The following is a 14,579-nucleotide window of genomic DNA, read 5'->3' on the forward strand; positions in this document are numbered from 1 at the left end:
TTCCAGGCAGATAGGTGGGCTGAACTGAACAGTTATTGTCTGCATCACTCATTAAGTTTCTGGACTCTAAATTTGTGTTATGCTAGCATGGTGCTAACTATTAAATGTTGACACAGTTTCAAAGGGAGAATGGTATGTCCATGGATCCACTAAGGGTGACTAAATAGATAGAGGCACACCTGGATTAACAAGTCTTAAAAGTGAAAATACTTGGAGCTTTGGATGCTATCAGTGAAACAAAAATTCAGATACTTTATGCTTACCCTGTTCTGTACTGAGCATCTGCTAGAAGTTCCAGCTCAAGGCAGAATTGTGAAGGAGAATTGGTATGGCAGTTCCTATGTAAAGCTATATTAGTTTCTCCCTGCAAATTCCACAGGTCTTTTTTTTGGCTTTAAAAAAAGAAATAAAAATGAGCCTTCCTTAGCATGTATGTCTTGAAATAACTACAAAGGTGTGGGAGGATGTGTACTGAAGACAGAGGGAGTAATCTTTCAGTAGGCTCATCTGTTAGGCATAAGAAAATTATGAGGGTGAGTAAAAAAAAGTGCCTAGAACCTATTGGTAAGCTAATTACTTTGACACCAGACATAACAATTTGTGTTCCAGTAGTAAAACCCTAACTAGCTAGTTCTTCTAGCAGAGGGTTTTCTGGGTTTTGTTCTCCTTTATTTTTATTTCCCTTACTTAATGTCTGATGGCCACAGCTGATTGATAAGGTTATTTGCTACCTGCCATTGGTGTGAGGTAGCTGCTTGGCGCTGTATCCAGTTGTTGCCATATTACTCTAATCTTTGAAAACAGCCTTTTTAAACTGCTAAAAAGTAGGAAATAGCCATACCAGTAGAGTAAAATATTATCTTCGTATGGCAATTAGATGGAATAGGCAGTTGAATACAATTTCAGGAATCAAGAGAATGGGGAACCTGAGGGGATGAATACCAGGTCCTACTAGTGTTTCATTTGCTTCATTTTTTGTCTTCTGTATGGTGTTGGGAGACTAATCTCTTCTTCTGCAGGTGCTTTCAAGATTTCAGAGCTACTCTTATTGAGGAACAAAATTTAAAACTTTTCAGAAGGCGCAGAGCAAACCTAACTGTCCTGACATGGGCAGTTAAGAGCCTCATGGTTGAGGGAAGAAAAGTGTGTTCAGACTTTTGGTTTTATCCAATCTGTTGATTTCAGAGTTATATTTCCTAGTGAGTGAGACCTGGTACGTTTTTTTTTCCTGATTAAATTTACTCCACTTCAATGGTCCACTGAACAGTTTCATATATGTTCTTTAGACTCTATAATTTCAGTCAGGGCTGAATGAGGACTGCAGATAATTCAGGTCTGAGCCTGTGTGTTAGTAAATACTGCATTTTTTATACAAGGTGACACACTCCCAGACAGTGAGCTTGAGAAACTGTTTCTCCACCTTTCATTCCTCCCCAGTGTTTTCTTATTCTTCCCCCCTCAGTAAAACATGATGTGTTGTCAGGGAATTAATTTAGTGATAAGATCCTGACTCTGAGTGAGGCATAGATATGTGAATCCCAGCCTCAGACTCACTGATCTGGAATTGTATTTTCATCAGAAATTTTACTCTGGGAACCATGTCCAAATAAGACCAGAGTGAAATCACCATCTACTAATTTTTTAATTTTTTTTTTTATTTTTAATTTTTTAAATCAAAGAAGGTATTGCCAAAAAGCTTGCAACCAGCCTCACCTGTCTTTCAATATGTAAATCTCTCTTGCAGCTGTAGAGCCCCAAAGGCTTTTTTGTGCTTTCATATGGGCTAGCAGCCATAGGGAGAACATTCTTTTTGGATCAAGCCCTAAGAAATGTGTAATAAACTTACCTATATATGACTGTTAAATAGAACTATTTCAGTTTCAAGTTTTAGAATGTAAAAATAACTTCTGAAGAGTAAAGTGGTCTCACCTTGCGTATATTTTGGAAATACAATAAGCAAACGTCTTTGAGTTTTGAAAGACTCCAAACACAGACGGTTTCATAATTCTACTGTTTTGTGAGGCACCTTCTTGAGGATGGGGAGTTAGCCCCCTTTTTAACAAGAACAGAAGAGATGTTCCCTGGCTTCATCATTGTAAGCAGCTTTGAATGTGGAAGCAATGGTGGCATAGTAGCAATTTGGGGATTCAGGCAGAATTGTATTTAAACAAAGATATATTCACCTCATTTGTTTCAGCCTGGGAGCAGATTTTCTGAAATGTTTGCTGTATCTATATGCCTGCAGCTGTGCCATCTCAGATAGTGATCTTCAAACAAAACAGGGCTGGGTTTGGTCAGGGCTTGATTTTCTGTGGAGTTCTCCTTTCCCAAATGCTCTGTGAATTAGTAATGCCAATGATTGAGAGATGATACTTTTCCTTGCCAGTCCCTCAGCCCTGAGCCAGGTGGGGCATTCTCAGGGCAGGGCACAGCTTTGGCATCAGAAAATTCCTGTTCAGTACATGGTGGGCCTATACGTGTTAAAAAGCAGCTCCCTCAACCTTTTGTTAAATCTTGACTGTAGTTTTTATATGACATGAGACACCCTGGAGTGGAAGAAAGTATCCATCTCTGTTAGTTACCCTTCCAGTTTTTTGCGAGGTTTTGGGGCAACTCACTTCTTGGATTTTAAGTACATGGGTTTCACTGCCTGTTGAAGCAGTGTGGATGAAGACATTAAAAGTCTTCAAATTACTACAGCATTGAAGTTCTGGGTAATAACTTGAAAGTACTGAAAATATCATTTTTTTTTCAACATGACGCAGGTACCCTCTTAGTTCCTCGCTGTACTAAAAAGTTCAGTGGAGCCAGGGGCTCATTTTGCAACATGTTTCCTGTCCCAGTTCCATCCTTGCAGCTTTCAGGAAAAAAACCCAAAACAAACTCTGGGTATGCAACAAGGCCAGAGACAATAATGTGATAACCGAAATAGCTTCATTCTCTGGACAGACCCTAGCTCAGCTGTTTCAAATTACTTCATCGATGAAATCTTCTGTGTCACTCCTTGGACCATGTTATCAACCCTTAATTGCCTCTAAGAAATTCTGGTGCAGGGGGAACCTGTTTCTGGTATTCTATTTGAGATGCTGGCTTCAAAATGTATGCAATGAGGAGACAAACTGGAAATCTGCTTACTGTATGTTATCTGTCTGTGAACAGTGTGAGACTAACTTTCCACTATCAGTTCTAACTTTGGATAGTAGCTGTACACCACTAGGATTCCTGCTGAAATTAAAGAGCTTCCTGTGGAAGTTGGGTACTGCAGAGAGCAGCAGGGGCTGATACTTAGAAACTCAAAGACACTACCAAGAGAGGCTATACAATGAAATGATTTAATCTCTAATTGTAGCAGTTTCAGTAGTTAAACAAACCAGTAGCAGCATCCCGAACATTAAAGTGCATACCTTAATTCAAGCTCCATCTGTCTTCAAGTACTCTGTACACCAAACTAAAGCATTCAGCCCTTCTTCTCACAGTAGCTCCAAATGCTGAACCTGTCTCACTGCTAGTAAGTTTGTCTTCTGCTGTGCATTTGGAAAGAACCTGAAATAAAAGTACAGTAGAACACTTTGTATCCTGCTCTAATTGGATCCTTACTCCTGTTTTATAAGTTGATCAAAATCAAGGCTGTGCCGATGAAAAATCAGGATGTTTGATGCCAGGAAGAAATGTTGGTTTGGCACTAATCAGTATGGAGCAGAACATAAATAAGCATTCTAGTCACAAAAGTAGAAGTCAGAAGATACAAAAGAGGCTGGTTATAGATTTCTAAAGCCAGATGTCACTTAAGCTTTTAGGTAATCTGGGTACAAGCCCTGAACATGTTAGTGCAAATTTGCAATATTTTTCAGTAGGTTTAAACTTTTTTTTTTTTTTTTCCCCTCCTGTTTTAAGTCTTATCATGGTTAAAAGCTGTACTTGTAACTCAGCTTTTGAAGGCATAGCAGAGGAACAGAGTGGAAAATGTAGAAGGACTGGAACAGAATAGCTTCTACAGTAGTTGGAGGCCTTACTGAAGGTTTCTCCTGTCACTGACTGTATCTGGGGAGCTTGATCAGAACTGCTGCTCAGCCTAACCTATTATCTTTCATCTTTGATGGCACTGGTCTGGTCATTGTGGTAATGTTTGGAAAATCTGTATCAGAAAGACGATTTCTCTAAAAATGGCAAAGAGAAAAGACATGTTTTATACTTTCCTTCTACAAAAACTAAAAGGAAATGCAGAAGAAAATCCAGTGTTGTTTGTAGCTTTGGAAGTTACTGACTATACAGAATTTTGCAGAAATGTGCTTTTTTGTAGAACTCAGTTTTTTAAGAATACTGACAATTAGTGAAATGCATAATTTCAGAGAGTCAGATCTCAATCAAGATGAGTTACAGTAAACGATAATACTCAGTGCTTAGGTTTGAACAATAAAAACAACAAAGTATTGTCATGACCATCAAAAGATACACCGCACTCTATATGAGGAATAAACCAAATGGACTTCTCAAGTGTTTTAGTTTCTGCACTTAACAGATGGGAAGCACACACTGACAATGCTAATTTAAGGCTTTTTGAATTAGAATAATAGAATAATTTGGGCTGGAAGGGACCTCTAGTCATCTAGTCCAAACCCCCCTGCAGTAAGCAGAGATACGCTCAACTGGATCAGGTTGCATATGTTAATATTAAAGAATACATTAGGGAATGCTTAATCAAAAAAAAGTAAGACCTATACTATAAAGATTATCACATCATATTTCTTTCTGGCATGCAGTACAGTAGTGTGATTATGAATATTAGCTCTTATTCAGTAGGAAGATCACCTTCAGAAAGTAAAAGGCAGTGTCTCACACCATGAAGTCAAAATGCCACAGTGTTGTCCTGCTGCGTGCAGTCTTGCTCTTCAACATTTCTAGTATGTAGAGTTTATGTTCCTGCAACAAACTACAGCAGTTTAGTGACACTAAAAATTTTCCTATTGCACAGATGGGAGCCAAGAATAGTTCTGTAGCTTGCCTGCCATGGTTTGTCTCCCTAAGAGTTAGAAATATTGAAGTCCAGTGATGCTGAAACTGAGTGAGCATCCTGTGTTTATTTTCCTGCACTTGGAGTCACTGTTGGAATCTACCATACCTGTTAGAAAATAAGGCTCAGGGTGAAGTCTCTCAGTGCCTGTGACATAAACTGTTTATCATGGCATCAAATTTTAATGATATTTTGTCACATTACATTACGAAAAAAAAAATCAAGCTGTTTTTTTAATAGACAATAGCTGCAGTTTCCCACTTTTTCCTAAGGCCACGCGAAGAATTTGCATAGATCTGTTAGTCATTATTTTTGGACCATCCAAGGTGGGGTGTAACCTGGGTGAAAGACAGTGACCCATCAATCAACAATGCATTGTTCTTTGAGAGTGTGATAATTAGGGGTACCACTCAGTGGCAGAATGTTTTTTCTGTTCCCACTTCGTTATCACAGGGAGGGAGACACACTGTATTGATGTTTATGCTGTGTGGGTATTCTCAGTAATGTCAGTGAGAAAACTAAGAATTCATGAGAGAAGGATAAAGATTAAACACATATATCTGTCTGTGTGCACGCATATACACGTATATGTCTGTGTTTTTATATAATCCTACATGGGCTTTTTATATATATATATGTATATATGTATGAACCTTGGGAATTTTTCTCACTGTAATGATAGCTTAACTAATCTGCACTTGAGTGAAGCTCCTCTCAAGTTAGTGTAACTAGAATTAGAGAAGCTGTGCTTCAAAGTAGAAGTATTTTAATAAGCAGCAGAAAAGTTCAGTCTTGTCTCATCACCAGCTCCACATCTGGCTGCATATTTCTACATTGGCTTAAGGACACTTCACTTACAGGAAAGAAAAAATCAAGAAAGTATTTTTTTCTTTGGAAATATCCCTTCTATTTGCTACTTCATACTGTTATTGCTGGAGGAAATAGGAAGAAAAGAGAAAGGCTGCTATTGTTGGAGGAATTCCTAGCATTCATCCAGCTTGATCATTCTTTGGTTAAAAAATTAAAACAGAAAGAAGGGAAAATGAAACATTGACTCTTCACAATTTTTATTAATATGAGTATGACAAGTTCTGTCAAATAAAGAAATAAATATTTGAGAAGCCATGTCATGTCTTCACCCACACAAAATACATGGGAGAAAGTATGCAAGAGAATGCAGAAGTTGAAAGAGAAAGGCTCTTACTTCTTAGAAACTGGAGTTGAATAAGGTTTCAGAGAGGCCTGCAACATCCAGGTGAAGAACAATAAAAGAGGAAAAATTAATGGATATGGAAAGACGCTGTTAAATATAAGACAGAGAAAAATATGAAAGGAAGTGAAGAAAAAAGACAGATAAGCCTGCAGAGCTACTTGTGGAAATAAAGAGATGCAGGGATGTTGCATAAAGTGTTATGCAGGGCTATCGTATGTAGTGATATTGACTGGAAGATGGGAAGATAATGCCACTGGCATAACATTGTTCAGGATCATCTCACAGGTATGTGGTGCTGGAATAATTTTTAGCTGGGGAAAACTGTCGTTTGCTTATAGCTGTGACAGAGTAACAGAGATGTCAGGAAATGTCCCCAGTTGGATGCTTTCACATTCTTTCAGCTTGAGTTGTGGGGTGCACTGTTTATACCTGCACTGATAAATTGTATCAGAGGTCCTGGGTAAGGTGGCTCTGTGAACCTAGTTAAGATAGCTAGTTAAGTAGTAAAAACCACTATTTTTGCCTCAGCCCTCCTTGTCTGATCCTAAAAGGAAAGTAGAGATTTCTCCAGATGTACTGAAGTGCACTACTCTTGCAGTCTCTTTTCTGATTATACTGGCAGCATTTTCTCAGTTTACTTGAAGATTAAAAAACAGTAATTGCCAAAAGAAACCTAAAGAAAATAGTACCGAAGCACTGTTTTCCAATCAGTAAATATTCCAGTAGATGCATATTGTATTTATTTATTTGTTTTGTTATAAAGACATTTAAAACAGTCATTCACACATATGGAATGAAAAATTCACAAAAGAAAAAATCTGTGTTAATTCAGAAAGGAGACTAGAGAAACCGCAGTGAGGAATTCTTATTGCACCATCTCACATGAAAGCAAGTAAAGAGCAGTACTGTTGTAGTGATAATGTGCACCAAGTGTAGAACTAAGTATTTCTGTTGGTAAATGGCTGGCATTCCTGCCTGCAAGGGTTGTGATTCGTTTCATCTCAAATTCTGTCAAGTCAGCTTATTACAGTGGTTATTGATACGACACTTCCAAAGGAACCTGGGTTTCTTCATCTTCCTTTTTGTAAGATTACCGAGGTATCCTAGAGGCCTAAGACTTGATTATCAGCTGTTGTTTCACTGTTGTACTCCCAAGCTGTCCCTGCACTTCATAGTAGGGAAGGTATATCATATGCATTTATCTTAAAATAAATAAACATAAGGCAAAACAGCAGATGTGTAATTAATCATGTATATAAAACACACTAAATAGCTCAGCTGTTTTCCCAAGTTCCTGGTTTTATTGGAAATAATTATAAAAGCCTCTTCTGCCTCAGAGGTGATGATGTGATAGTAGAGTTGGAAGTGGAGAGATACTATCAGCAGCGTAAGAGTTAAGTTAAAATCCATTTAGCAGAAATGTATGCAGGGACATGGCTGCTCTGTGATGAAATGGCTTTGCCTAGCTGATACAGTTTTTAGTTCAGTACTGGCTTAAAAATTGAGGATGATAATAAAGGGAACTAGTTTTTAGACATTTTCTGGATGGTACTCAGTTATTGCTTGTTAGTTTTCATATCTATATTAAAAAGTTGTTTTTCAGAACTCCTCAAGATTTTTTTGCACCTCTTTCTGAATTCCAGCTCTCATTAAATCGTCTTTCTGTGTATTTTGTTCTGTGTATTATAGTGCTGGGACTCTGTTAATACTGTTGTTAGATGGTGCATAAACTTATCTATATTTATTTATTAATCTTCTCATGGTACTGATTATGGTATTATGATCTTTTTCAGTGTACCTTGAGGACAGTTTTGTAAAATCTGGAGTGTTCAACGTGTCAGAACTTGTGAGAGTGTCCAGAAGTAAGTTATCATTTGCCTTTATTAATTTCCAGAGCCCTTTATAATCAAGTAAACCTTTTTTCTTAAGGTTTATTTTTTATCAAGATATAAGATGAGTAGGAAATACCTATAACCATGCACAATTTTGCTGTTTTTGACCACAGTATTACAGTTCATCTTGCACGTGTTTGTAATAAAACAAGCTGTTTTATTACAAACCGGAGAAACTGTTTTTGTCTCTTCAGTATTTGAAGATTGAATAATTTTGTTATGCATCTGTCTGCACTGCCTAATGGACTGATATGTCAATAAAATTATCATATATAACAAAACGTTCTACTAGACTTGCAGCTTCTTAAGGTTTACGTACACATCCTTGTATTTTACTAAGCCATCTTGATTCTTTCAGTGAATTTTTTAATTTTAGCTCTTAGTAGAAAAATCACAACATGAATATAAAGGTTGACTAAAAATACATTACACATATTTTTCTTTTAGTTGTTGCATCTGTGAGTTTCTAATTGTATTTGCTTGCTTAGATATCAGAAATGTTATGCAGTTGCACATGCAAAAAAAAAAAAAAAAAAAAAGAACATAAAATAGAAATATAAAAGGACGGGTGAAGATTTTACTGTGGAAAGAAAAGCAGAAATGAATTAAATGAGAAGATCTGTTTTGGTAACATCTAGGAATTTGCCACAGTGGTATGACAAAAAAACAGTGAATATCCTCATTTGACATTGTTTTCTAAACACTTATTCCTTTAGTATCAACACTATTAAAAATACTTTTCTCAAGACTTCACTAGGAAGTGAACAAAAATACTTGGAAATTATAGTTAGAAGTGTCAGTAGTAATGACGTAAACACTGTAACAATTGAATTATCCAGGAAAATCTCTTTTCTGATGAGGTGAGGACAAAACCAGTGAGGCACATTTTTGTAAAATTATCTGTCCAAATTTTGCCCAGGTATTAACTCATGCCCAGTAAGGATGCTTGAGGAATTCAGTTAACCTAGCGAGGCTTAAGATGTATGTGTCTTAATTTGTGGTCGTCAGAAATTAATGTTCAACAATTAAAATTATGTTAAGTCCTTCAGCAAAATGCTGAGCATTACCATCCTGGAATGTTAAGACTTATTCTTTTTGTGCTTGGTGAAGATGGTTTTTTTCATTTCTGGGGAGGCTGAGGATGTGCAATATGCAGCGTTCTTTTAGTTGCCAGATGGCTAAATACCTTTTGAAGCATCAGATCATTCGGATTATACAAGAATCAGTGCTTTAGTTATGTTATGAATTTGTACCTTCTGCAGCTGTTATACGTAGTACACTTCTAATAATAAGCCTTAAAGCATGTGGTTTCTGTGGGATTTCTTACCATGCATTTGTTTAACCTCAAGCCGCAACAGAGTCGTACTTGAACTGTCAGAAAAAATACAAACCTTCAGATACATTACACAACATGCAATTATTCTTTTAAGTGCCAAAGGTAGTTAAAATGCACAATGCACAGACAGTGAACAAAGTTAAATGCACCACAATATGTAACATGTAATTTATTCTTGAAATGCCAAGTGTTACGGTGCACAGACTCTGTAAGAAGGTGAAGTGCATGTGTTTCTGTGTAGGTGTACATACTCAAAGCAATACCTGTGGCACTAGGTGAAAGAAAAAGGAGGCAGGAAAACATGCTGTTAGTGCAAAAGGCTATTATTAAGACAAAAGTGTTAATGCTAAATGGAAAGGAGTTTGTTATGTCACCAAGACTGTTTTTTCTTGCCTCGTTCATTATAAAAATCCTTCTACAGAAGGTTTGACTTTGAGCTGAGGTCTGCATTACGTTTTTCATATTGATGATTTCAGGTTACCTGCTATATAAAAAATTTATAAACATATACATTACATGTATGTATATACATATAGTTGGAATAACTGATAAGGGATTTCTAGGGTCTGAGGAAGATAATTAATTTCTAAAGATACATCATCATTGATAGAACTTGTCTGTACTTGGTTTCTGCAAGAGACAGAAAATTAAATACATGTAGTAACATCTCGATGGTTTCCCCAATGTTAAAAATTAGAAGATGGCTAAAAAGACAGGAAATTATCTTTGAGTCATTATGATGATTATGTTTTTCAGCACCCATTACCCAGGGAACTGGAGTGAACTTCCCGATTGGAGAACTTCCGAGCCAGCCGTATTACCATGATATGAATTCGGGTGTAAATCTACAGAGGTCATTGTCCTCTCCACCAAGCAGGTAAAAACTTGAAATAAATTCTAATGAAACCAGGTTTAATACAGTATGACGAGCAATTAAAAATACTGTGGAGAGCCAACTATTTTATGAATTTCCTCTGGTTTTGTGAGGTAGGCTACTTCTGTATGTAGCCTATGTACAGATGTATATGTTACAAATCTTGTAATTTGAAGTTGTGTCGTTATTGCTGCTTGTTGTTGCTGATACAGGAGATGATAATAACTTCTGTCAGGGTTTGAAGTGCTCACTAAATTATCTGCCAAGAGAACAGCTACACATCCTGGAACTACTGCTGAGTTGCTGGAAGGTCTAGCAGCTGGGAACCTGCTGGCAGGGCTCGATGGCACAGGGTGGTTGCAGGTACAAAGGCTGCATTTGAAGGCTCCTTCGTAGGCCTCTGTCTTGAACAATATATTGTTCAAATACTGCTTCCTGTGGAAAAGGCATTAGGACAAGGTGTCTTTATCTGTAGCATTGCCTCAGCTCTGAAACTGTCCAATGAATCATAAGCACTATATATCATAAACACTATATATATATATATATATCATAAGCCCCATATTTTTGCACTCCCGTGAGTCAGGAATTGTCTGCACAGTGGGACAAGATCTGTCAGGAATGTCAGGGAACTGGGATGATTTTCCACCATCACCTGGTGCTTCTGAGTTATTTTGCTCATATTCCTCTATTTAATACATTTTTATTTTTGGATATGCAGTACATTTTAGAAATTGTTAGATTAATTTTTACAGCACTGGTGTAACATTAATATTATATTATTATTTCTCATACTCATACTAATACCAACACCATTAAAACCTTCATCCTGGTTTTCTTTGGCAGTGAGCATAGCATCTTCGGTATATATTGTTACAAAGAAACTTGACTTCCTTGCAGTGTATTAAAGTGCTGCCTCATTTTATATAGTGTGACTTGAAATATGGGCCATTTGTAGTTTTTGATTAAGCTAGTCTGAAATGAAAAGTGTTTGTTTTTTTCAAACACTCTTTGAAAAATTTAGGATTTTGACCTTGTGAAATAAAATAACCTACATTTTTCCATATTAACACATTCAGAGAAATTCCTGTTTTACATTTACTTTACTAGTAATATTTTCCCAGTGCTTTGTCTTGCTTTCATTGTTTCTGTGCCATTTTTAGCACTCTCGTGACACAATGTTTCTTTGGTATGTTACATGAATTGTTTTCTTGGCTGTTCAGCCCATTTCTGGAAGACTTTTAATGTTATCCGTTCATGCGATCTCTGAAATATTAAATCATGTGAAAAATGCAAGCAAATACCTGAATTACGTATTGTTAAATAGTGTTGTCCATGCAAGTTAATAGAAGCTCTATTATCCGATTTTTTTTTCTGCTTTGCATACATGAATGACTTTTTATTGAAATACTTGTTTAAAATCCAAACAGTTTATATACCACTACCAGCTGCAAATCATATTCACTGCCAAATCTCACATTACTTCAACAGCAAAAGACCCAAAACTATCTCCATAGATGAAAATATGGAGCCCAGCCCAACAGGAGACTTTTATCCTTCTCCAAATTCACCAGCTGCGGGGAGTCGGACATGGCATGAAAGAGATCAAGGTGAGTAACATGGGACCATTTTACCTTAAAGAATATTGAAATATACAAAAAATCTCCACATCAGACTTCCTGTTTCTACCATAAAATGATAGCTTTTAACAAGAATCATTACCTTTCTCTCTGGTAAGTGTAATTAAAACAAACAGTCAACAGGGTATGGTACAAACAACCCCATAATAAATTTTCTCTGTGGCGACTGCCTTATCTATTATTTGAAAAGATGCGTGGCAAGGGAGGCTTCTGATACCATCGATGCTGTGATCATCTGAGCAGGATTTTGAGTACAGTGGTTTCAAGTAAAAACTCAAAAATCTCAGTGCAATAACTGAATCAACACTAGTTTACACATTTTTGTTTTACCACAACAGGCTCTTGTACACGTGTTGAGTGCATGCTGTGACTCTGAATAAGTCCAGTAGTCTCTTTTCTGAAGAGCCCACACATAGCTCTGTGGGACTATATCCATATGCTAAAGGGCATTGATAAGTGTTGATGTGTTTTGAGTTACCAGAAACAAGGAACATGTTTGTGTGAAGAAGAAAGTTATGGCTGTCAAAACAGTAAAATTAATTGTCATAACTTTCCCTCATTTTGTCTTGGTGTTTCTTAAACCTGAATGTCAGTACTGTCTTTTCTCTCTTCCTTCTGATGTGAAAACCTCCTTAAGTTCAAACTAATGTGAACAGTGTTGGTTAATGGATCCTTTGGCTGAGGTGCTGCAGCTATTTGGAGACCATGAAAGGTACACCACAGTGCATAAAAATTATAAAAAGAAAAAGACATTGCTTCCTTTGCCAATTTTCGAATTTTGGTTTGCCCAGCTTTTCCCACCTTGTCCAGTGCTCATCATTGCTTTCAGTTCTTCAAATACTTACCAACTATTTGTTTTCACCTAATTTTATGTTGGTTTAGGTTTTTGTTTTTGGTTTTTTTTTCCTTGCTAAGTTTTCTTTTTCATCTCGGTCTGCAAGGTAGCATGTGGTTGATGTTTAATTTAGCTATTTTTTATTTTCACAATTTTGCTATAGCTGTTTTTCTTTTAATCTGCTTCTGCATGTCCTGTGGCCTGTGTTATCATTAGGTTGTTCCTTTCACACAATGTTAACTCATTTTTTTCCTTCATCATTTTTTTTTTTATTTCTCAGGGAGACTCTGAGATTTTATTGCTGCTTGCAGCGCTCAATGGTGAATTTTAAACCAATAATCTTGCCTGTGGCTTTGCATAACCAAATTTTGGAAGAGCAAAACAGCAGTTCTGCCAACCAGAATCTCTCCGGTTTTGCAAATTATTTTCCTCTGTGACTGTTACCTACTTTGCCACACTTTATTCTGATTTTTCATAACAGACAGGATTATTCTTCAACTGATTTTTGTGCTTTTTAAATAAATATTTTTTGTGGTTGTGGGGAATTAACCCCCACTGCTGAAATGAAGCCCTTTTGTGCTGCTGAGTAAGCTGTGGGGGCTTCCCAGAAAATCAATGCTTCATGGACAGCTGAGTGTGGGTCCTGCTGATAGAGCCTTTCACAAATCTCAACTGCCAACTCTGTTGCTTTATAACTCTTGAATCATTCTGCTTGCAAGGAATTGTGCTCTGTAAGCACTGGATTTTTTCAGTTTTACAAGCCGTCACATTTGATCATAGCGAACAAAAGTTACTGTTCAAATTGCTTGAGTAGATTTACAATGAAGCTTTACTTAATTTCTGTGCCATTTGGTGTTTAAACTCCTGGACCAGTACAGCCTTCAGCTCTCTCTGGTTTCATAAACCAGACAGCTCCAAAAGATGTGTAAGAGAGAATAAAAGAGGTAGACTTGAATCCATGTATTTTATTCTTGCCTCCTGGAATTTACATTCCTCCCTGAATATCTTCTTGTGCAACACTGCTGGGCCTACTGAAATTTTACCAGAGCCCTGGAAGAGAGGTTGTCTTTGAGATGGTCTGGAAACCATTATACTGGGGAAAGGATAAGCCTTTTGCTTCTAACCATTTCTGTTTGACTCCGATCACTTTCTGAGGTTATGCTGGTGCTGCAGAAACACTGTAATGTAGTGACTGCAGTGTCTGTCCTTCATATCTGGCCTTATGGGGAAAGGGTATGTGGCAGCTTCTGGCATATTTATTCTGCTGCTAGTTTGTTAGATGCTTCATATCTTCATACTATCATCTTCCTGTGTAAAGTTCCCTTTAAACACATAGGTCTTACCAGGGTAGAACTTTTTAAAATTTATATTCTTTATGCCTTCAAGCACAAATATAACAGGAATAAAAGTCTGGAAGTAGTTTCTATACCATAGACCTCACTGGTACTACTTCCCTGTCTCCCATGGAGATCTATGTGCTATATGAGATTAGGCATAAATGAAAAAAAAGAGAAGGCATTTGGGATCACATTTGTGTTCATCCAGTGTCATAAGGGAATGCTAATGTCACAACAGGCACTGCTTTTCCAGGCAGCCTTTAAAGGTCATCAGCACTAGAAATGTAAATCATTCCAATAAACCAACAAAGGACAATATGCAGAGGTGTCATCATTATGGGTAACTAGCTTCTCTTTCACATGATTTAAACTTTTCTGAAAGTAAAAAAATGAGAAATAGGATTGATACCAAGAGACAGCATTATTGATTTCAATTCCATT

General features: G+C 36.9%; 1 protein-coding gene across 12 annotated transcripts in view; it reads left to right on the forward strand.

The window, feature by feature from the left end:
• The window catches only part of NFIB (nuclear factor I B), a 167,595-nt gene that overhangs the window by 100,499 nt on the left and 52,517 nt on the right, over nt 1–14,579 (forward strand). For all 12 annotated transcript variants that reach the window (XM_071731288.1, XM_071731289.1, XM_071731295.1 and 9 more), the window contains exons 4-6: nt 8,018–8,086; nt 10,209–10,329; nt 11,818–11,936. In XM_071731288.1, coding sequence (XP_071587389.1) covers nt 8,018–8,086; nt 10,209–10,329; nt 11,818–11,936 — 309 coding nt within the window. The remainder of the gene's footprint in view (nt 1–8,017; nt 8,087–10,208; nt 10,330–11,817; nt 11,937–14,579) is intronic.

Source organism: Heliangelus exortis, chromosome Z, assembly GCF_036169615.1.
Source record: "Heliangelus exortis chromosome Z, bHelExo1.hap1, whole genome shotgun sequence".
NCBI classification, from domain to species: Eukaryota; Metazoa; Chordata; class Aves; order Apodiformes; family Trochilidae; genus Heliangelus; species Heliangelus exortis.